General features: G+C 43.1%; 1 protein-coding gene and 1 long non-coding RNA gene across 2 annotated transcripts in view; one reads left to right on the plus strand and one right to left on the minus strand.

Moving 5' to 3' along the window:
• The first annotated feature begins 2,820 nt into the window (after window positions 1-2,820).
• Window positions 2,821-24,558, plus strand: part of grid2ipa (glutamate receptor, ionotropic, delta 2 (Grid2) interacting protein, a) — a 30,535-nt gene continuing 8,797 nt past the window's right edge. The window contains exons 1-10 of the mRNA XM_085405349.1: window positions 2,821-2,902; window positions 4,294-4,547; window positions 4,638-4,970; window positions 5,051-5,205; window positions 13,963-14,238; window positions 15,231-15,316; window positions 15,396-15,465; window positions 15,849-16,145; window positions 22,532-22,683; window positions 24,069-24,230. Of these exons, the coding sequence (XP_085261475.1) occupies window positions 2,821-2,902; window positions 4,294-4,547; window positions 4,638-4,970; window positions 5,051-5,205; window positions 13,963-14,238; window positions 15,231-15,316; window positions 15,396-15,465; window positions 15,849-16,145; window positions 22,532-22,683; window positions 24,069-24,230 (1,867 nt within the window). The remainder of the gene's footprint in view (window positions 2,903-4,293; window positions 4,548-4,637; window positions 4,971-5,050; window positions 5,206-13,962; window positions 14,239-15,230; window positions 15,317-15,395; window positions 15,466-15,848; window positions 16,146-22,531; window positions 22,684-24,068; window positions 24,231-24,558) is intronic.
• Window positions 20,255-21,106, minus strand: LOC146671554 (uncharacterized). The gene is made up of 3 exons (XR_014911471.1): window positions 20,723-21,106; window positions 20,519-20,636; window positions 20,255-20,387 (listed from the first exon to the last, which is right to left on the minus strand). It is a non-coding gene; the product is annotated as an uncharacterized LOC146671554 (long non-coding RNA).

Here is a 24,558-nt window from a genome sequence, read left to right on the forward strand (position 1 = left end):
TCACAATGAATCTCTAAGTTTGATAGATGTAAAAATATCAGATTAGCTAGAGTTTGCATCAAATAAATGCTATTTTCTTACATAGTTCAGTTTTTTGGGGGGGGTTTTTCCAGTCATGTTTTCTCTGAGTGGAAAAACTCCTGATGCTTCTACTTTGTGTCTTTGCTGCTTGACTAAAATAATGTGTTGTTGGTCATTTTACTTTATGGTCTTAAATTAGTTCTTATTTCTTTGTTGTAGAAGTGTATATGTGGCTGTAGAGCAGGGGTCGGCAACCCTAGGCACGCGTGCCACGGCTGGCACGCGAAGGGTTAACCGACGGTGATATTCCGTTTTTATGGGCCGATGATTTATTTTATTTATTTTGTAACGGTATAAACAATGAAAGATGGTGGATTGGCCAGATGCTGGCCGGTGTATAAAAATAACTCAGTAGTTTGGTGGTGGCTATGGCGGAGCTTCCTCAGATTCAGTAACATTAGCAACTGGTGGAGGCCAGCAGGTGGATGAGGGAAAGGGGAGGCAAGAGGAGAGCCCCTAGGCGGCCGCCGGTCCGAGTGTGAACTGAACTTCAGGTAAGAAGTTATGACCTGCAGTCTATCTGGGTCAGATATAAACCAAGTTTAAGTGGAGTTTATTTTCGTTATGCTGACTTTTTACAGTCAGTTACAACAACTGGTACTGCAGCTGGGTGGGTGCTATGATGTTACTGATAGTGAACTTTATTTTATTCATAAGGTTAGTAGAGTTGCCAATCGTCCTGTAAAAAGACGGAATGTCCCGTATTCAGAGAAAATATTACGCGTTTCGTATTGAGGTGAAAAGGAACACAGTTTGCCCCGTGACTGACTCTTCTCTCATTCTCTCCCCCTCCTGTTGCTACTTCAATCATGAAACTGATCAATGATCAGCTGATCGGCTTTTCTCTCTTGTTTGTTTATCGCCCGCCTTGCGCCAGAAAGAGGAAACCAGTGGATGTCGCGCTAAACAACAGCAGCATGTTTAAGCTTGATCAGCTGTTGTTAGAATTGATTTAATATTAATTTCCAGTATCAGCTGATGTTTGCTGGAGCCACAGCTGTAAAGCTGCTGGTCATGATGTCTGTTTGGATATGTGTTGAGAGGGAAACATGAAAATGAAACCAGGAGATGTCCTTACTGAATCATCAGAGCTGAACAGGTGATGGAGAAACAGGTTTACCTTTTAGGTGACATTAATGAGTTGAAGGGAAGTTATAAGGGAAGGAAGAAATACACGGATATATCCGTAGACTCCAGACACAATGCATTTTTGCGACTTTCAGGTGTATGGACCAATGTTTTATTTTCTGATCAAACCAGAAATCTTTAATGAGCAGCTAGACTTCTCTCGCATTAACTGGCTGAGTTAATGCCAGTTAATGCAACATTGAAGCAGCTGGAATCCATAGCTGTGTGTGTTCATGGAGCTTGCATTTTTACCTGCTGGGCATCACTACCTGACAAGTTTAACTGTCTTCAGAACATTGCAGAGGCCTTATTGACAGTACTTGGCTCTACATATCTGTGTGAGCAGATTTTCTCTCACATGAGTGTCTGAATGCTGGACACTCGGAGACCTGTGTCTCTGAGTGGGAGACCAGAGATCAGAGTGTATTAACAGACATGCCATATTGGCTCAGTTTATTTTTCTTATCATTGTTGTGAGGAGACCATAAATAGCATCTGTATTTTCTGTTGTACAGTTCATTTGCTGTTATGGATAAAAAGTCGTTTTTTGTTTCAAAATAGCTGATAACTATTTGCTGATAGCTGCGAACAAATATAATTCTATAAAGTGGTTCTATATAGTGTGTAACTATTAATATAGAGCGCTATTAAATTTATTGCTAATGCAATCATATGGCACACTGACTTCTGAGGAAATTTTAGATGGCACTCGTCATCAGAAAGGTTGCCTACCACTGCTGTAGAGTGAACACCACCTGCCGTCTTGGGAATCCTACCTGTTTTGAAAGCATACACACCTGGCAGGTAAAGCACAGCATCCACTGCTGTGGCTCCTTTGTAGGAACATGAAAGCACCGCTGTTCTGTCATAATTCCTACAGAGACAAACTGGATCTATTGATCCATTAGCCCTGTGGTCTTGTGGCAAATTCACTGTGGATGATTGGCTTAGCCAAAAAAAAAAACCCTCCAAAAAACCACTGTTGTATTTGATGTGTGTATAACCTTGAGCCTATCTGTAGGCTCCATCTCTGTAACCAGTGCTCCAGTAGCAAGGTTAGCACAGATGCTATAATCAGAGACGTGTCCCTGGCTCATACTCTACAGTTTCTGGGTCATCCCTCAGCCCTCTGAGAGGGCCTCATGCACATGAGCTACAGAGGGAGACAGAGAGAGGCTGGGAGTGAGAGAGAGAAAGGTATTTATAGAAAAATGGGGCTTTGCTGTACCTTTTCTCGCAAAGAACCATTTCAGGACCAAGTGTGCATGTCCCAGTTTCCTGATCGTCAGCCACAGGGTTTGGACTGAGGCTGCTTCACCCAGGATGGAGAACCTGACTTTCAGACACTCTCCCTTCTCCTCCAGCCTCCACCACCACTGCCTCAGATTGCTACTTCTCTGAGAACAGGGGGAGGCACTGGCCTACGTAATCTCCAAATGTGACCTCTCAGGTACACTTGATTTACTTACGTGGGTAGAAGCCTTTGGAGGTAGTGAGCTCAGGTGAGGAGCAGCGTGAGGGTGTCCTGGGACACTCTTTGGCTGCATCGGCCCCCAAGCTGGGGGTGAAGATAGGCTGGCTGGAACGTGCCCTGCCGCAAGCCGGGCAAGGATGAGGCGTTTCCTGAGCAGAAAGGGCCGCTTCTCCCTGCGCCAGAGCAAGTCGGGAACTCGGAGTGCCTCCAAAGATTTCTGTAAGTCTATTTCTCAGAATGATAATTATTTTTATGCTATTCCCGAGGTGTTTCATCTAGTGGAAGTCAGATAAAGAGGGAAGCTTTAAAAGGACCTGGAGCTCAGATGTGTATCTGTGTCACAAGCCGGAGAGAAGAGGACAAGAAAGTCTCGATAGTGCCGCTTATGTTCTTGCAGGGAGAGAAGATTACGATTCACATCTCAGTAGTAGCGATTTTCCAGTCTGTTTTAAAGCCTTAATCAGCTACTGTTTGTTTCTGAGATCAAACTCTGTGGGTTTTTGAGTCTGTATATATGTATTGTATTCACCGCCCTGAATATTCATCCCTGTGCTCTGGTAAGATCTGTTTTTTTATGTCTTGTTTTGAAGTAAAGTCTGACATTTTCAGATTACTTTACAAAGGCTTGCAGAGAATTTGAGCTTTTTAATTAGTCTTTTTTCTTTCTTTCTTTCTTTCTTTCTTTTCTTTTCTGTGTCTTTACAAGACGAATCATTTGCAAGAAGAAAAACAATTCTTTGGTGCTGGTTGTTGCGATTGGTAAATATTTTTTAATGTGTTTTCCTTTCCGGTTTTCTGCCTTGGGATCATGATGTCATAATTTATATTTTTCATGGAGTAGCGGCACTGGCTTGACTTGTTTGATCAAATAACTTGCATCTAAGTTTTCAATCTTGGCCACATACATGACAACTATGTACAAATTAGCTGGTTCTAATAAGCAACACTGTAATACAAATACAAATATGGATGCTGCAAAAGACAAGAACATAGACAGAGATTTTGGAACAAAATAAAAGCATCTACACGTAAAGTCAAAGTGCACTAAACAGTCCCAATAATGTCCTACATATATCTTCGATGCATTCGGATGGCTGTGGAAGACGAGTGATTCTACTGGGAGACCTACAGCAGCTTAATGAGGCCAGTGACCAGGGGAAGGTCGCTGGTTTGACATGTGGGCTAGATAGCAGCAGGCATAAATAACCTCCTTTGGTTTATTAAAAGTCAATCTTTCTAAAACAGAGAGAGTGCCTTGAAATTTTGCAGTTTCATTAAATAGACCAGTGCACCTGCTGCTACAGCTACAAGCAGCTCCATATCTCAGTTGGCCCATTTAAACAGTCGGTTTGACCTCTATTCTACAGCTCGCAACCACCTCCACTGTATTAGGAGCTTTGGACCAGATTAGCAATGCTCTTTTTATGCTTTCAGAACATGCGATAAGCAGCAAAGCAGAGATGGTTTCACCCCTTCGTAAAGTGCCTATTGATATAACCATCTTTGAGTCTGAGGCTTTGCTCTGTTAATACCTAATTCCGCCCAAGAAATGTATAAATGAGCTATTTCTTTGCGTCTCTCCAAGTTTTATTTCTCTCTCTGTTATCCAGACCTCGGCCTCCCAGCCACCAATCAGAACTGGCCAGAGGCATTTGGCTTCCGACTTGGAGGCACTGGGCCCAGCTATATCCTGTCTGTTGTAGAAGGCAGTAGTGCCTACCTGGCTGGCCTACAGCCCGGTGACCAGGTGGTGGACATAGAGGGCCAGGATGTGACCAACCTCAGCACACCGGCGCTGATCGCTTTGGCTCAGACCCTCAAGACGGTCCCACCGAGCATCGGGGTGGTGTCACGGATTGAACAGGTCAGCTGAAAGTCAATAACCCACATTCAGCTCTACAATGGTGAAGACGGTGCAAAGGTGGCAAACTTTATTCATTTTTTGCCCTCTCAGATCGACATCAACCCTGGCCCAGATGGCCGTTTTGGCTTCACCATTGTGGGAGACAGCCCCCTAATGGTTGAGGACTGCATGCCTAATGGTCCAGCTGGCCGCAGTGGCCTCAAGGCAGGGGACTATGTCATGGAGGTCAACGGCATTCCAGTGAAGCACCACGAAACAGCAGCCGCCATGATAAAAGCAGCTCAGGGACGACCTCTGCGTTTGGGTGTGCTCAGCATGGCTCGTCGACCCAAGCGGCTGAGCAGCAGCATGAGGGTGCTGTCACAGAGCGGTGATAGCGTCAGGGAGAGCCGGGCCCACAAGGCCATGGAGTTCAATAAAAAAGTAATTTTCTATCATTTTTCTGCATGTTTTGAATTGAAACTTAACATATTTAATGATGCCTTTTTTTCTTTCTCTGTCAGGTGGAGGAAGTGTTAGGAGAGGAGCCAGATGTGAAGGAACAGCTGTTTGAGGTGCTAAAGCAGTACGCTGCTGAGAGGGATGTGGAGAGCCTGGCTGAGGCCCTGCCTGATATTCTGATCACCGAGGAGCATCAGCAACTGATTGACAGTGTCAGGTAGCTATTCATTCACCCAGATATGCAATCAGAGAGAGACTTGGGGGTAAAACAAGCCTGACTAAATGCCATGTGCATCTTTCAAGAAGATTGGCTTCAATGATTTACTTCTTCTTATGCAGTGATTAACGACACTTTCTCAGAAAAACGGGAGTTTCTTAAAACTGTTCCTCCCGTACTTAGATGTCCCTGGAATACCAATGAGGGGGAGACTCACAGTGCAACACAGTTCTGATCATTTTTACATCTGGTTTCAGACCAAAGCCAAACCTGATATGATATTTAGTATTTAGACTTGGATTATAATCATCTCTTTCACTACTCCAAGCTGTATAAAATGCAAGCTCACGTACTCACATTTTATAGTCTTTACATTGGTTCCAATATGTTTCAGGAAATTCTTGTATTTACATACAGAGCACTAAACAGCCAGTTTTTTTTTCTTATCTCAGCTTCTTACAAAATACACTGCTGCTCGCTGTCTTTACAGGCTCAGAATTTGTTAGTTGTTCCCCAGTTTACGGGGAATTTTATTGAATCATTATTATTCAGTTATTTTTAAAAGACCTGTTTATTTCATCGTGTCTTACGGTGCCTTTTTATTGGCTATTATGGCACTTCATTTTCTTATTTATTTTATTGTTATTGTGAACAGTGCTGTGTGACTGCTGTACCCTGCCTCTTGCTTGCTCATTCAGCATTTTACTGTGTCAGGGGCACGTCAAAACCACACATAAATAAGTTTCTTTTATGTCTAACACTGCTCTTGGGTGCTTGAATGTCACTCTTCTGTTTCCCCCCCACCTCAGGTATAGTATGCAAAAAGCGTATGATTAGAAGTGTGACCGCCGAATATTGCATTTCTTCCTTCTCAGCAATCATTGGAAAATCAAAACCCAAACCACAACACAGCTGCACACGCTTGCATTTCCGCTCTCTCTGTCTTTTCTGCTCACTTCACTCTCACTCTGGTTTTTTCTCGCTTGGTCTCTTTCTTTCCCACATCTCCCTGTCAGCTGTGATGCACTCTTTGATACACGCACCAGTTTTTTGTGTGGATCACATTACTGGATGCTCTTTATTCCCTCCTCTGCATACAGCTCTTAGCTGCTACAGCCAGTTTGCTGCCGGTGGATGAGATTTTGCACACATAGTAACACACAGTGAAACATGCAGATGCTCAATCTCCATCCACACAGTCGTGGCTTTGAAGTTCCATACTGGGAGACATTATGAGTTGCTGTCTCAGGTGAGTACCGAACAATTTGTCACGATTAATTTTCAGAGCGTTTTCAGCATGTAACTGGTCATTGAGTTTGCCTTCTTTGGCATCTGTCGTGTGTGGTCATTTCTGATTGGTCATCAAGTAAACTGCACTGCTGTTAAAGCACTCTGTAACAAGTCGGCTGTCATAATCAATTAGTGATGAGTTTTCCCTGTGCCTCTTTTTTTTTTTTTTTGGTGACGAATCTGTTCTACCTGCAGCTAAAAAAACAAAGCTGCTGTCCAGCCGTCTCAGTTTCATTTGAACACAGATGTCTGTCTCACAGCACTGATGGCTCATTTCCATCCTTAGAAAGCTGCCTGGGAAAAACAAATGGTTTGCAATGTTTGTTGTCCACAGGAGAGCCATCAATTATGCATTAGCTGCACCCATAGAGGACTGAGGACTGTTGAGCTGTTTTTCTCACTTTCAGCAATAACTCTAACAATAATTGTTTGAGTCTGTCTTTAAAAAAATCAACTCTACCTTCTTTTACCCACAATTCCATACTGTGGTGCTGAATCAGGAATGCTATAACCTTGAAAGGATTTGATGTACATGTGCTACGTTCCACGCTTTTGTCTTTGTGTCTGCCTGTTATGTTGCCTACAGCTAAAAAAAAGATTTGGAAGGGTTTTTTTGAGTTTGTAGTCTCAAGAAAGGCTAAAAATAAACTTTATATTCCACATTTAGAAGAAATGTCTTTATGTTTCAGCTGAATCTTTAGTTTGTCTGTGGTGGGAGCCGTATGGAGTTGTGCTTCCAGGAGCTGTGCCTCAGGCGTTGTGTTGGTCGATGTAAACAGTTTCTGTGGACAATGAAATTTGTAATATGAATGCAATGTCTTCTTAGCTAATTTTGCTCAGACTTTCATGGTTCCCCATGAAAAAGCCCTCTGACTGCAGTTTATAGGCTTGACTTTCCAGTGAGCATCTTTTATTAAAACCATGAGGTTTACATTGCTCGTTTTGAGTGAAAAATCTCCAGATTAGAACAAGGTCCACAAAATTGAGTGCATGATCCCCTCACAATGAATTGTCATAATTTCAGCTATTTGCTTGTGACCTTTCTTAAAACTTCAGATGCATTTTGGTGCTAACTAGTAAACTGTGTTCCCCATTTATTGCATTTAACTTATCAGCATGACGGAGCTATTCAGAGCTGTTACCCTAGCCTGAATTTGCTGATACTGAATGCCTTTTTTGTCTCATTAAGTATACTGATTGTGCTATACCTCCTAATCGCAGTGATCTGAAAAGCTGTACTGGGAATCCAAGCCGCTGACTAAGGAATTAAGATGCCCGACAGCAAGATATACGATTATTAGTGTGCTCCGTCATGAGCCTGGTGCCTGTGTCGTCGTTCTGAGCGCGGAGAATCAAGTGTTTGCTCTCCTTCTGCCACCCAATCTGCCGGTCTGTGTCCCTCAATCACTGTTACTTACTACGACAGCCCTCACACACTCATGCACATGCATTTACACACGAATGTGAGAACACTCCACCCACCCTCTGATAATGAGGGGTCTGTGTAAGAGGATCTGAGGTGTGCTTAACAGCTCATGAAACTATTTCTTTTGTCCGCCTTGTGAAAACTTGACCAGCTGGGCCACACGCTGCTCAGTCTGCCTCTGTCCCCATCGCTGATTCGCCTCCCCTCCTCCCAAAGGATGTGTTCTATTTTTAAGCAGCCTACTTCTTTTAATAAAGTCTCTCTTAGGTTTCTGGCGCACTTGCTGGTGTCAATTCTTAAATGCTGTAAAGCCCAGGGGTCAGCAAGTGCTTAACAATTGAAATTAGCGACAAGCTGGGAGTACCTATTAGCTCTTTTGTTCATGTGGCTGTGCAATGTTTTGATAACTTGTGAGTATAGTGAAGTGTCAGCCTTTGTCTGACACTGCATCCATATATAGACTTCAAAGGTGTGAATTAATTAGACTTTCACATCCTTTTGTGTTTGAGTGCCAAAATGTTTTCAGCTTCTGCTTTATGAATCAGTCTTTTCTGGTAGTTTTTGCACCAGTTTGGATACATTTCCTACCTAGCATACATGTAATGAATAGGGATGAATCACACAGTCACAACTGCCAAACTTCCTGCATGTTCACTTATGCACATTACAGTTTCATTGTGCTGACCTGCCTATGAAATTCCACTGGGGCTCCACACTCTTCTCCACTTCTCTCCTCTCTCCCTCCTCACTTACTCCTCTGTTCTTGTCATTCTTTCTTTCCTCCACTGAGGGAAGAGAAGATTTGTCACTCACTACCTCTCACTGCTGAATGATGGACAAGTCAATACTGAGGATTATCCTTTAACCGAGACCAAGAAGACAACCTTGTGTTGACCTCGAGCCTTTGCTTCTGTCTTTTGGTGCCTGTGGAGGACGAGGATAAAGGATGGGAAGGCACAAAGAGTGCTCCCCCAAACATGAAGTTGGAGAAGAGCTAATGATGCTGCCTGAGGATGTTTTGGAGGTGTGGAAGGATTTAAACCACAGCCACTCTTATAGATTGCTCCCTCCCTCTCTCTCATTTGGTCTCGTTCTTCATCTGGCTGCTTTCCGAGCCTGCAGCAGGCACCTTTGAGATCCAGGGCACCTTTGCGTTTCTCATCTTTCTCTCCTTTCTCCTTTGTCCGGGAGAGTTGTTTGTTCAAAACTAGATGGGGACTAACTGAGACAGAGGGAAGGCATTTGCATTGCTTAACTGAGCTCAGACACTTCCTCAAAGCCCTGAAGAGCCATGGGAAGGGATAGGAGCCTTTCCAGACACTTTCGGTATGGCACTTTTTGTTTGATCTCAGAACAGTGTTCACTGTGCTTTGTGTTGTTGTGCTGAGCTGTATGTGAAGTTGCTGGAGCGCTGCTGCGCAACTATATCTGGTGGGCTTGTTATCAAGGTGTGTAATGATGATCAATTTTACACTTTGTGTTAGCATGTGAAAATGTCAAAACTAGAAATATCAGATTCCAGCTGGGATGAGAAAACCTCTAGATTTTAGCAAAACTCAGTTTGACATCTCCCAACAACCACTTTTGCATTTTCTTTTGGAGGCTTTTTAATTTCACTCTTTATTTTAACTTCACCGTGTCACATAGTGTGATTCCTATTTGCAGATTCATACTTGGCCCAGCTGTTAAATTAGCTGATCAGAAGTGGGTCTGATGATGATGATAATAATGGTTTTCTTGCACTGAGTTTCCCAGCTGATTGCAATTGTCACTCATCCCTCTGTGCATCATGTCCTTGATCCACCCCTCCCTCAGACCTAATTATAGATTTATCTCGCCCTCCTTATAATTGAGGGCATCCCAAGGCCTACATCCAGCTTCACTGGAGAGAAGCTTTGAAGTTTCTGCTCACTTGTTTTGGCTAAGCTAAACTTTTTTTCTTTTTTTTTTTACAAGTAGAAGTTTCTTTGACGTAGGTCGGATTGTTTCAGCGGAGTTACAGTACAGGGATGTAGAGAGGGAGTACAGGCGATGACAGCAAAAGAAACCAATAACTGACAGAATGAAATGTGATAAACGTGTAAAAACTGGCCCCATTCTGTTTTGTATTTCCCCCCAACTCCGTTTGTCCGGGGAACCATGGTGATGTATGACTGTTTTTCAGGAAAGTTGAATGGCCTACATAGGGTGTAAGCGCAGAACATACAACTTCATTCCCAATAGTTATATGACCCTGGCCTAGAAAGAGCTCTAGTTTTCTGCCTTCTTTCTTTCCTAGTCTCATGACACTATCAGATTTTACAGCTCATGTCTTCATATCAGTCTCTTTTCCGTTTTTTGCCGTTACTTCATCAGCTCCTGCTTGTCTGTCTTTCCTTTTCTTCCTACTTTTTCTTTCTTTGTCACTCACTCTGGCTTTCTGCTGGCTTGGATGGATACTGTTTTCTCTTATGTATTGCTGTTTATAACTGGAGCATGGTCCTTGGAATAGCAGTACCAAGCAATCTGGTGTTACAGAATAACACATTGCTGCCCTCCAGGGAAGAGTTGACTTTTTGCTGCATGAATACACAGTGCACTTAATCATTGTCACCCTCATACACACCTTTTTGGGTTCATAATTAACATGAATTTAGGTGGATGAAGCATTACCTATGGAAGAATTTTTGTCACTGATAACACTGAGGAGGTTGTCCCAACATGCTACAGAAAGCAGTAAAAGGGAAAGGGAAGGTTTAGAAGATGGTAGTGAGACCTGCTATGATGTATGGTTTGGAGGTGGTGGCACTAAAAGAAAACAGGTAGGGAGAGTTGAAGATGCTAGGAAATTTTATTGGGTCTGTCCAGGAGAGAACAGGAATAGAAATGAGTACATCAGAGGGACAGCTCAGGTAGTGTGACTTGGAGACAACGTTAAAGAAGCAAGGGTGAGATGGTTTGGACAAATACACAGGAGGGATAGTGAATATATTGGACAAATGATGTTGAATAGAGACCTGCCAGGCAGGAGGAAACAGGAAGACCTTATGGTTGTGGTGAAAGTGGACATGTATTTACTACAGTCTTTGAATCTTTTGTAAAGACTCTGTATTTCAGCTACATTTTCCAGATGAGCCTCAACACAAGTCTTCAACAATGTTCTGTGCATTAATAAACACTGTATCTGTGAAGTATGTGAAGAGAGCTTCTTTTGATAAAGTTAATGTGGGCCCGTGATTGCACCATGGGGAACGCCACTTGGCATACTACACTGTTTGGTTACATGAAAAACCAATTATCTGATAGTCACTGAAGCAACTTTACCACCTCAACTCACTCACTCACTCATGTTTCCATTTTTCCCTGATGATGGGTGTAACTGACAGTTATAAATCAGTTTTTGACATCAGTGAATAGAAAAAAAATGTACAGCATTGCTTTATCTAGTGTGTCTTTCTTCAGTGAAACAAAGGTGGTTTGCATAAGAGTGACTATAATTAAGTGCATTGTGTATTCATGGGTTTGGTCTTATGTCAGTGAGACTGCAAGCATCCAGACTGCTTTTCCATTATTCAAGTTAAGGGAAAATACCTGATGATGCTGCGAGTCTGTCCATGGCTGGGTTAGACCACGAGAGTCATTAAGTGTTAATGAGGTTGAAAAACATACAGCGAATCAGCAGTTAGTTCCCATATGTATTTGTGAGTGTGTTTGAGTCAAGGTGGAATAATTTCTGTACCAGGAGACACTGTGGAAAAGCAAACTGTAATTTTGCAGTGCTTCTGGCTTTGTGCTCTTTGAGTTATGCTTGTAATATACATACAAGTGTACTGCAGGTTTGTTCTTGTATAAATGTAATAAACCGTATGAAAGCTGCAGGTGCAACCAGTAAGCAAAATAAATGTCACAAGTCTTACCAACAGTACAAAAGTAGAGACTGTATTAAACTGAGTGTTTTGTTCTTGTGGATGATGAGCACTGGATGTTGGTAGTGGTTTAACATACAGCTTGGGAGTGCATGACCTCATTTATAGAAGTTTTAAAAGTCTCAGTCTGTATTTTTGGAACACCTGTGCATAGCTGGGTTTTGGATACCGATCAATGTGCAGTGTTCCAGGTTGGTTTTAATTAAAGCTATGGTCTGGTGTATATCAGTGTGCACTTGTAAAAACCTTTAAGTTTAAGTGAGTCATAACTTTGTGTTAATAATTCTCTAGAGAGTGAATATCTATATTCCCTCAGCTTTGCATCTTAAGATATTGATATGAAGGCAACACACTACATAAGCAAGGATTTTTAAGAAACTACAAAACTGAGAATAATCTAATCTTTGCCTCCTAACGATATTCCCAAATGTACCTCTAAAATCACTGTGACAGCTTTGAAATCCAAAGTGCGCCGCTGAGCCTTATTGCGATTTAAATCAGAATTTATGCTGTGTACATGGAGCCACACTGGAACTGGTGCACTCTGAAAAAAACAAAGCACTCTTTCCTGCTCTGCAACAGTGGAAGCACCCAGGAGATTCACGGTGAAGTTAGAGAGATAGAGAGAGTTGTGTTGAGAATCGAGGGAGCATCATTTTGTAGGCAGGATGGGGAGGAAGATATGCAAAAGAGAAAAGGTGGCGGGGAGGTGCACGCGTATGTGTAACAGAGGAGCGCCCTATATTTAAAGAAGGAGCACACGATAGAACACTTTCCAAAACAGTTATTGGCAATATTTCTTCCATTTCTAGGTCACTTCTGTTGCTTTGTTATGCATTTTTCTTGTTCTTGCAGATAATTGGCCAAATATAAACCAGCAGACAGCACTAAGACTGCAAGAGAGTTTAATGGGACCAGACATTTCAAGCAATCTAAAAAGATCAGTGGCAAATGTCAGGTTTGGGTGTGAGTAGAAACCGTAAGAAAATGGTTCTTTATCAGTGTTTAAAGCTGATGCTAAAGATCTTAACCCTTCAAAGCCTGAACCATGAAATAATTGTGAGAAAATTCAAATCTTTGGAAAATAGGGTGTTCTTCTGACAAATTAAGAAAATAATTTCCATATATCATAAATATATTTGCTATATTTGGCTAATTTTTTTAGCAGTGTATTGCTTAAAAATGTATTGTGCAGTTTGGAAAAAATCAGGTTCATGATGTAGGCATTAAAGGGAGAAATTTGTATCAAATAAATAGCAGCAAGTTTTTTGATGCACGCAAAGCTTCTGAGAGGTTGTGCATCTGAAATACGAGCTCTCTTTGGCTTGATTCATTATTTGAAAAAGAAATTACAACTCTGTTTTGTTATTTTTAATCTCTGTGCATGAAACATACAAAAGATCGGGGGGAACTGGGTGCACTACCCTCATAACACACCCTTTAACACACTAAATTTAATGGCAACTTGATGTGAGGGTTTGCTTTTCCTTTAAGAAGAAAAAAACCCACATTTGGAGTAGATGATGGGAGGGCAAAATACCAGTAGTAGGGGGGGAATGAAGTGCTTTCTCCCAGAGGTGGCTCTGGCACTGAGCTTCCTCACATTTCGTATATTAGCAGTGAGCTGTCACTGATACTGAACACTTTTACCTGCAGCCGCTAATGTGACAGGATCACACAACAAAGCTCGTCTCTCTCTTTCATTCTCTCACTCACATGCAAACTCTCACGAAAATCACACACACACACACTCAGATGTTGGACCAGTTCTTTCTGCTTGCCTCGACACTCCCATGAGATGATACGGATTGAACTATTTTTAAGCCAATTAAGTGGATCCTGCTGTTGGAGCAATACGTAATCAGAACAAGAATCCCTCTGCAGTTTTGATACCTCGGACAACAGATGTTTTGAGACATTAGTATAAAGAATATGATTTTTGTTTGGAAGGTATAGGGTGAAATACTGCTTGTTTTTATTATATATGATACTGATCTCTTGTACAAATGTAAAAAAAAAAAGATTGCTGGGTACTGACTGAACACAAGAGAAGCTGAACTGGAAACTGCTCCTCCTTTGCTGTAAAAGCTTATCCAGTCTCTCTGGGGTTTGTTCTGATCCCACAATGTTTGTCAGGATCTTCATTCCCAAGAAGCACCGGGAGCGTTTTGACGAAGTGGTTTCCCAAAGCCTGATGAGCCGGCTGAAGGGGCGCAGCTTTAGTGACCCCAGCCGCAGCCACCTTCGCCGTAGCCGAAGCGAAGATCACCCCGAACGCCTTCTTGTCTCCACCCGCGCCAGCTCAGTGCCACGCACCCACGCAGAGGAAGGTGTGGTACCCCCTGCCCGAGGCATGCGCAAGACCACGTCACTCATAGCTGGCCACTCCAGTGGCACCACCACAAACTGCAGGTCTGTGTTAAGTAACAATGATTTTGGTTTTCCTTAAAGTTTATTTAGAGCAAAAAGATAGAGGTGCACAAGTCCCACCTCTGCAAAAATAATGAGCAGTATAAGAAATTTGGATTTTTTTCTGCTAACATTTAATCAGTTCCAGAGTGTGCTGGCTTCAGCTACACAGTATATGTCATTTTTAGTCTTCAAGATGCCAGTTTCTTTAAATAACTGTCTATCCTCCTATGTTTGATCACTGCACCTTTCCAAAAAAATCCCCAAAACTGCCTGAACCGCCGTCTCTGTGTAAGCAGGGAATTTATTTAAACTGGAACATGTAGGATTTCAGTGAAAAATAGACCCTTAAGTGGTAAAACCAGTGGCGACATAAACCTATTAGGACAGTCACGCCTGCTCTCTTTTCCTGCAGTGATGCCGTTTTTCATCATGAATTGACGTCATTCGCTTTTCCACTCATATAAACTCATTTAAAGATTTAATGCTGAGAGGTTTTTGAAAAACACCTTTAAACATGATTTAAGCACCCTTTCACCTTCTGCTAAAGTTATGGGAGTAAACCGCCACAAGACACTCCCGATCTCCTCGTTATACAGCTCCCTGGGGACAGATTGTCCATATTTAAGTAGGCTTGTTCATGCAGGATGTGAATTTAAAGTAGTGTGCTGAATATGGAAGTCTGCTCAGCTTCTTTCAGAAAAGGCAGACGAACTATGTTTAACTATGTTATGTGACTCAAGGCTACATTCACTGAGCTTGACAATTAATGAACTTTACCCCATTTATTGTAACAGTTTCTGTCCACTGGATGTTATTTTAATGATGTTTAAAAGTTTAAGAGGGCTTTCTTGTAACCGGTTTTCTAATATTTACTACAGTCGTGCTGATTTAGCCCCTGAATGTGATAGATTATTTCAGGTGACCTGCTTTTCTTTTACAACAAAGGAGCTCTGAGTATGGTTGTTAACTGAAGCTTAAATTTGCTTCTTTAGGACAGTGAGAGTTTGCAAGGGCAACATGAGTTTTGGCTTCACTCTCAGAGGCCATGCTCCAGTGTGGATTGACTCCGTGATCCCTGGTAAGAATGAAGCAGATAATGGACTTCAATAAGAACTCCATATAGGTAAACTGTCTGTCATTCCTTCTCTGTTCTTCAGGAAGTCCTGCAGACAAAGCCGGTCTAAAACCAGGAGACCGCATCCTGTTTCTCAATGGACTGGACATGAGGTTGAACTGCATAAACTGCACATATTCTTTGCATGTTTTTGCATAAAACAGTGCAAATCCTAAAGCAATTTGCTTGTAAAGAAATAAAAAAGAAGAAAAGTGATAGGAAGTTAGCATAAACATGTTGTTATGGTCCCACTGTTAAAGATATTTTTTTCATTTGTAAAATTTGGAGCCTTTGAATATATTACAAGACTGAAGTAAGACAAAATATGACAAGAAAGTACCCCCCAAAGCAACTTTTCATTCATTGGTTACTGGTTATTTGGATGACATAAGTAGTAGTGACATCACTAAATATTAAGTTTTAGCTTTTCTACTAAATAACTGGTAGACTGGTAGAAATGCCTTTGACATCCTGGATACCATCTGTCCGCCTGCAGGACCTCCTCCCATGAAAAGGTAGTGTCCATGCTGCAGGGAAGCGGTGCCATGCCCACACTGGTAGTGGAGGATGGGCCGCCTACATTTACCCTTGCAGAGCAGGACCTTGCAGGAGGCGGCGTTCCTACAGAACAGGCCCGCTCTCCTGTGCTCAGCTCCCTCCAGTGGGTGGCAGAGATTCTGCCTCCCAGTATCAGGGTTCAGGGTCGCACCTTTGGGCAGCAGTTGGAGCACCTGCTGACCATTCAGGAGAGATACACAATCTGCAAAGCATTGGAGAACTTCTTCCAGCATAGGTAAGCAAAGCACAGGGAGAAAAGGAGAGTATGGATAGAGACTAGGGGTGCAACGATACACAAAATTCACGGTTCGGTTCGGTTCGATACTTTGGTGTCACGGTTCGATATTTTTTCGATACAAAAAAAATGTTCATGCCTTTTTAATTTGTCATTTATTAAAATTATAAATATATATTTTAACTCAAAAGTACAGTTTTTAAATTTAATGTTGCTGAAACAAAAGTAATTAAAAAAATAAATATATCTCAGGGCTCTCAAAATTTCAAAATCCCTGGTAGCCCAAAGTAAATTTAAGTAGCCTGAATAAAAAAGAGAGCAATTTTTTGATTGATGTTTTGTTTCCTGTTTTGTTTCCTTTACAATATTATACATTAAAGTATAATATTGTAAAGGAAACAAAACATTAATCAAAAAATTGTTGAAAAACAAATTACAACATTGTATAAAAATTACAATCATCAACTCAAATACTTGGTTCTAATTGAACAGAAATTTCTATGAACTTGTAAGAACTGTGTAGGACTTGAATCAGTCTGTGTCAGATCCTGAATTTGAAATTTCCGCTGAAGTCACGGGTAAGAGGCAAGTGGAACCAAGATCTAGGACATTTGCTTTTTGAAGTTTGCAAAGACTGCTAAATTTTGCCAGTGGTAGTTCACTCTTTGCAACATAGTACGCTGTTCTAAACAGATTTTTCAGGTTTATTTTTAGTATGTTATTTGCAATTGGTGTTTGTTCTGGGAAAGATATTGCAGACTGAGCAATAATGCATTTCTTGCATTTCTCATGGGTTCTAATGGGGGCCTTTCTTAAAATGACTGGTCCCAGTAACAAAGGCGCTTGTCGACTCAGAAATCGAGAGAAAACCAACAACACACCCGGCAGAACATTATGTTATTTACACGGGTGCACATAAGTGGTCCGCATGTGCGCATTCGCTGTCAAAATAAAAGACGCGCACCAGATAAGAAGTTGCAACGCAAGTTTGCATCCATATAAAAAGCACTGTTTTTGTCCGCTAGAGTGAGATTTTCACGGCACATTCCGCACCACATCTCTGTGCGTTCATCATTTGTTTGAAGCCAGCTCACCACCTGCAACCACTTTTCCGAGAATACGCGCTTCTTTTGTGACATTTCTTTGGAGGTGGAGGAACACCAAAGTAATTGCTTAAAGGAGCTTCTTCGACATCTTTAAGAGTTCTAAACAAATGTCTGTCCTCCTCCAGAAAATCTTATGTATGCAAACACGCGTTGCAACTTCTTATCTTGTGCGCGTTTTTTTATTTTATTTTGACAGCGAATGCGCACCTGCGGACCACTTATGTGCAGCCCTGGTTATTTAGCTCGTCATATTGCAGCCACAGAAATTATTTTGTCCATGAAACCATAAAGCTGCACTTTCTTTTTGCCTTATAGTCTGATTTGTCATAACTTTTCCGTTTTGTGGTAAGCTTTTCTTTGGCTGTCACTTCTTCACCCTGACCTGTCTTATTTGGCTCAGCAGAACTAAAATGTATATCCTGCTGCTTTTACACACACACACACACACACACACACACACACACACACACACACACACACACACACACACACACACACACACACACACACACACACACACACACACACACACACAGGTCAGCGATTCTCTGTGCGATCAACCTCTCATATGTTTAAGCTTGCTGCGGGAGATTTCACTTGTCATGTTTGCATAGTAAGCTAACGATTGATAAGACGATGTCAGAGGAATTGGTGCGCAAATTATCATCACTCACCAATCAGTGCTGTCGCTCTCTATACACAGTTCGCGCGATTGCAAAGTGAAAGCAAAAGACGAGCGCAAATTCAAACGCGATTTCAATATGTCACATATTGACAGTGGCTCATCGATGCCAATGACAATTACCCAGCTACATTTCCGAAAGAATGCAAAAGCATTGACATATATTTTTCCTTCCTACAATAGCCCAACGGGCAGGGCAGAGATAGATTTTGGTAGCCCGACGTCCCGGGGCTAGCGATTTTGCAAGCCCTGTATCTGATTGAGGAATCACTCATCTTTGGAAAAGAGAGTTTATTACAGAGAAATGGCTCTTTCCAAAATAAAAGCTATACTATCCGCTTCTTCTGGGCTATATTCTCAGCAGCATATTGTAGCGGGTCAGGGCTGTTCAGGGTTCTGTTTGTACAGTTATGTTTTGTTTATGTTGCCATAGTGACGGGTGACGCCCTCTCGCTGCGACGGTGTGTCCTTCCGGGGTCAGAGGGCGCCCTGTGTGTTGTTGTTGTTGTTGTTGCTGTGCGGTTGCCGCGCTGAGCAGTTAGCTAGCGGCAGTGTTCTTCTGCAGATGTCAATAAACGGCTGTGCTCCCTGGCTAGCTCACGGGAAGCAAGACCAAACGACAACTCCGTCTCCTCGTTGTCTGAGCTCGCCACATTGGTGTCAGAAGTGGGATGATGGTGGCACCCCATGTTCTGACCCGAGTGACTTTTCCCCCTCCGGTCGTGACCTGGACATTTGCAAAGTGAAAGCAAAAAACAAGCGCAAATTCAAACGCGATTTCAATATGTCACATATTGACAGTGGCTCACTGATGCCAATGACATAATTACCCAGCTACATTTCCTAAAGAATGCAAAAGCATTGACATATATTTTCTTCCTACAATAGCCCGACGGGCAGGGCAGAGATAGATTTTGGTAGCCCGACTGGAAAAATCGCTAGCCCCGGGACGTCGGGCTAGCGATTTTGCAAGCCCTGTGTTACAGGCATGGCCCTTTAAGGATGAAGCCTGATGGGAAATGTATTCGGGATGTGTGTAGCGGGACTGCCTGGTGTGTGTGTGTGTGAAGAGAGAGAGAGCGGAGAAGGGGAAAAGGTAACGGTTAGCTACAGAAGAGACGAAAAGAAAACAAATAAAAGGAATATAATAACTCCCTCAACAGCCAGAGTTGTGTCGGCGATGCTCGCGGTGAGTAAACTGTTTCAGCCCACTGTACGTGGTGTTCGTGCCTTAGAGAAGAAATAAAGTTCGGTGAAGCAGTTTCCTACGCCTCCTTCGATCTTTTTGCTAGCGGAGTTGACCTGTATAGTAAGCTGTTGCCGGTGTTGTGCCAAAAAGTGATTGGCACAACACCGGCTACGAGTCAGTTACGGAACCTTCAAGTAACTGCCAGAGGTTTCCTTACTATGGTTCGGGGCCGCGGATCTGGCGCGGTAACACCTGCATCTGATTGAGGAATCATTCATCTTTGGAAAAGAGAGTTTATTACAGAGAAATGGCTCTTTCCAAAATAAAAGCTATACTATACGCTTCTTCTGGGCTATATTCTCAGCAGCATATTGTAGCGGGTCAGGGCTGTTGGGGGTTCTGTTTGTACAGTTATGTTTTGTTTATGTTGCCATAGTGACGGGTGACGCCCTCTCGCTGCGACGGTGTGTCCTTCCGGGGTCAGAGGGCGCCCTGTGTGTTGTTGTTGTTGTTGCTGTGCGGTTGCCGCGCTGAGCAGTTAGCTAGCGGCAGTGTTCTTCTGCAGATGTCAATAAACGGCTGTGCTCCCTGGCTAGCTCACGGGAAGCAAGACCAAACGACACCTCCGTCTCCTCGTTGTCTGAGCTCGCCACATTGGTGTCAGAAGTGGGATGATGGTGGCACCTAGTGATGGGCAGATGAAGCCCCATGAAGCACTGAAGCTTTTCATCCAATTGGTTCACCCCAACGCGAAGCTTCATGAAGCTTCATTTGCTCTAGCAGGACACCTACTGGACGTAAAAATAATAGCTGGCATGAATTTGAAGAGTGTGGCATTTTGCACACAGCCTGTAAATGTCAACAACAAAAGGAGTGTGTAAAACATGTATATTGTAGTGATGGCAGTATACTGTGTATATTTATAGTGGCAGTATGGGAAATGATTATTTGGAAATGCTTGAAATGGAAATGATCATTTACTGTGAGGTGAGGTGTGGTTGGGGTGTGGACAGTGGTTGTGCTTTTGTAACGTTGAGGTATGGACAGCTACACACTGAGGCTTTGAGCCTCAGTCCTGCCTGTTCACATTTTATTCTGTAAAAACTAAATTTTCACTGCTTTTATGACCTTTTTAGTGGGGAGAACATAGCTAGGATTTAATGATTTAACAAATCTTTTGAATCCTTTGTCCTCCACAATGCTAAATGGCTGGGAGTCCTCAATCACCATGCTGACCAGGTCTTCATCTATTTGAGATTGTTCTCCTGAGGAAAGACAATAAAGACAAAGCACAAATATAAATATCACATACGTAACTTATAACAGTTGTATAATATTGTTATATCATTTAGTAACATTACTGCATGCTATATTATCATGGCATTTGATGGCTCACCTGGTCTTGCTCCACAATCGGTGTCCCCCTTATTCTCATGCAAAGCTCTGTAGTGCCTAAGCATGGATGAGGTGTTGTTGTTATATCCCAGCTCCCTGGCACATAGCAAACACTTCACCTTGTACAAAAGTCAAGACAGCTCAACATAAATTGTATTGCACCATCAGTATCATGAAAATACATCTTCTGTAGAAATTTACATACCTTGTTGGGAGGAATAAGATCAAAATGTTCCCACACAGGGGAGGACATCCTCCTCTTCTTAGCTGGCTCCATTCTCTCCTGACTTTCTCTCCTCACTCTCATAAACCTCCAAACGGTCTCCAAACTCTCACTAACCGCAACTCTCCATCAAACACCCACATTGTGAATGAAGTCTGAGGGGTTTATATCGCTGTCATATCTCGCGGCAAAGTTCGAACCACTTCATGAACCAGTCACGTGGTACAGCCGGGCAGCGAGGCTTCGGACGTCATCATTTTCAGCTCCTCCCATAAATGAAGCAAGCCTCGATACGCGCTTCGCGGAAACGCCCCCTCCATTACTCGACACACGCTCCGAAGCCTCGATACAGAACGTCCCATCACTAGTGGCACCCCATGTTCTGACCCGAGTGACTTTTCCCCCGCCGGTGGTGACCAGCCGGTGCGCCAAAAGAAGGCACCTGGACATTTGCAGGACTTTGTGTGGGGTAATGGGGTCGTCGGGGACGACTGACCCCTTAGGTGGGGGCTATGTAGCGGGTCAGGGCTGTTCGGGGTTCTGTTTGTACAGTTATGTTTTGTTTATGTTGCCATAGTGACGGGTGACGCCTTCTCGCTGCCACGGTGTGTCCTTCCGGGGTCAGAGGGCGCTCTGTGTGTTGTTGTTGCTGTGCGGTTGCGCTGAGCAGTTAGCTAGCGGCAGTGTTCTTCTGCAGATGTCAATAAACGGCTGTGCTCCCTGGCTAGCTCACGGGAAGCAAGACCAAACGACACCTCTGTCTCCTCCTTGTCTGAGCTCGCCACAATATTAAACATATCAGGTCCCCATAAGGAGAATCATGTGCTAACGGCTGTCTAAATGACTCGGGTAAAGTTTGTAGCATGCATGCTTGTTGTTTTTGTCTGCTTCCACTTGTCTTTGCACTAGGATGATGTCGGTGTAAATGTGCAGTCATATTCGTTGTGTTCCCACTAGTGCTGTCAGCGTTAATCTCGTTGAAATGACGTTAACGCCACAACATGGCAAATCTCCGTTAACGAGCTACCCCTGCATGGGGCTAGACAGCCAACACGTTAAGCTAACTGCGCTAACGCACTAGTTCCCACCCATGTAATTGAGCATTGCGTGGCACATCCAACATACTGTTTTACTTTAGTCCATGATGCGCTTACCTTCAGGGTCATACGTCACATGAAAACCAAAATAATTCCAAACGCCAGATCTGAATGAGGGTGGGGGAGGTTCAATTTGCCATGTTGCAAGGAGAGCTTAACTTCTGTCTCGCTAGCTTGCCCTGCACTCTTCCTTCTAACGATCCTGTCTGTGTTGAACGCTTAGTGGATCTGCGCTCGACAGTGCAGCCTAGGCAGTAGTCGAACGCAGATTCACTGAGCGCTCAACACAGACAGCATCGTCAGAAGGAAAGTTGATAAAATAAATTACAAATGTTGTATTGTTCGATACATATGCGTACCGAACCGAAAGCACTGTATCAAACGGTTCAATATCGATACGAGTATCGTCGCACCCCTAATAGAGACCATAGATTGTGTACTGTATAAGGGGGAGACAGAGAAAGCTAGTGACTCAATAATATTGCTAGTAATATATTAATATGGTTGTATTTTGCTCAGCTAGAAGCAAATTAAGTTGTGGGTTTGGATTTCAGTTCAGTTCAATAACTTGGGCCAACTACATAGATGATGGCCATACACCTGAGTTCAAATTTTCCTGTTACCCTCTAATTCCTTTGACCTCTAACTGGACAGCCAGGTGATCTCTGTCCCGTTGCCTGTGCTTCAATGACAGGAATGTTGACACTCTGATCGTGGATGTGTTCCCAGTGCTGGACACTCCAGCAAAACAGGTGATCTGGCAGTTTGTTTACCAGCTGCTTACGTATGAAGAGCAAGAGCACTGCCAGAGCAAGATTTCACGTTTTCTTGGATACAAATCCCCAGGTAAGTGCACAAATTTGTTGTAGTTTACATTTTTATGACACTTGGTATTACATATGGATTATGAAAATGTGTTTGTGTGTGAGATGGAGACTCTTCTAATGAAACGGCAGTGTCCTTTGATGTGGTCTCACTTTTCACATAACTTCAAATGAAGCAGTGGAGACTGCCAGCAAGACCCATTGCAGCCAACCTTTGCATGGAGGAAGTGGAAAGTAAAGCTCTTGGCTCTTTCACAGAGACAGCACCTAGCCACTGGTACAGATACATCAGTGACACCTGGGTCAAAATCAAAACTCAAGAACACAAAGCCTTCACAAGTCCCCCAGGGAAGATGCAAAGTTAATACAAAGATAATAATTTAATGTTTCTGGCTGTGCTGTTGTATTACGGAGGATGGAAGCCTCAACATTGAAGTTTACTGGAAGCCCACACAGACCAGTACCTACTCTTTGACTCCCACCACCCTCTGGAACACAAACTTGGGGTGATCGGGACGAATCGGGCAGAAAAAGTTCCCTTGAAGCACAACATCCCAGTGCACTTTAGACCCAACCACACACTCAGACAAAAACTGGTTCATCCCAAGGACAAAACTCCCAAACACAAGCTAAACAATGTAGTGTATGCTGTGCAGTGCAGCGAGGAGTGCTCAGACCTCTACATTGGAGAACCCAAGCAGCCGCTCCATAAACACATCGCACAGCATAGAAGAGCCACCTCGACAGGACAAGATTCATCTGTACATCTGCACCTAAAGGACAAAGGTCACTCTTTTGAGGATGCCAGTGCTCACATTTTGGACCGAGAAGAGGAGTAAAAGAGGTCATCTATGTCCGCTGTGAATCACCATCTTTGAACAGAGGTGATGCTTACGACACCAACTGTCAGCCACCTACAATGCATTTTTGAGATTCCATCTAAGGCAGCTCAACCCCCATTCACATCTTGTGTCAGGTGATCTCAACAGGTCATATGATAGGAAGGCTGAGAATCGATACGCCACTCACTGTGGTTTCATTCGAAGCCTCTGGTAGCAATGACTCATGGCTTGGCTTGGCTCATGTTACGATGCATAATGACCACCTCCTCAGAGACAGTTTCCCAATTTTTCCAATTTGTGGGACTCACCATCTTTTGGTTTAAGAACCGAAGAAGCTTCTTGAACATCTCCAAACAACTTAAAGAAGTCAGTCGACTTCGTTTCAAGCTCTTAGGACTACTATGACCAGGATGACTGAGAATCTGCAGAGACGTATGTCCTGACGATAATCACGGGTCATTTTTGGGGATCTTAAATAGAATCGCTAGTTCGGTGAAATGCAATCAACCCAGGTGCTGCAGCCCCTTACACTCCTGCATTGCAAATACATGTGTGTGTGTTCCAGTTCCACCTCCACCACCACCACCTCCCCCTCCTCCGGAGCCCGAGGTTGTCCCTGAGCCCCACCGCCGTAGCAGTTCCATGAGGGTGACAGGGACCACGTACAGGAGCAGTGTGAGGGGACGTAGCTCTGATGACCTGGTCATTGGTACACACTTGGGCATGGGTACTGAACTTTACTGTCTCTGTCATCATCAGCAGCAACATTAACACCCCGACCACCTCGGCACGCTTGACTCCTATCATGATCATGACGCCATTAGCACTGATATTGTTATCATTGTGCCTGTCCACACGGTCCTGTTTAAATTCACTTATTGATCAGAATTAAATTTTCTTCAAGCTTCTTTTATATGAACAGTTTTGTTGAAATCACTACATGCTTTTACATTTGCATATTTAATGTATTATTTAATGTATTTAACATGATCCCATGCAGTCATGTAGTAACATCAGTCTAAATCCAGTATATTTCTTTGCTGATCTCACTCACT

Source organism: Rhamphochromis longiceps, linkage group LG4 (assembly GCF_057381845.1).
Source record: "Rhamphochromis longiceps isolate RC_006_pf linkage group LG4, R_longiceps_female_GT1.1, whole genome shotgun sequence".
NCBI classification, from domain to species: domain Eukaryota; kingdom Metazoa; phylum Chordata; class Actinopteri; order Cichliformes; family Cichlidae; genus Rhamphochromis; species Rhamphochromis longiceps.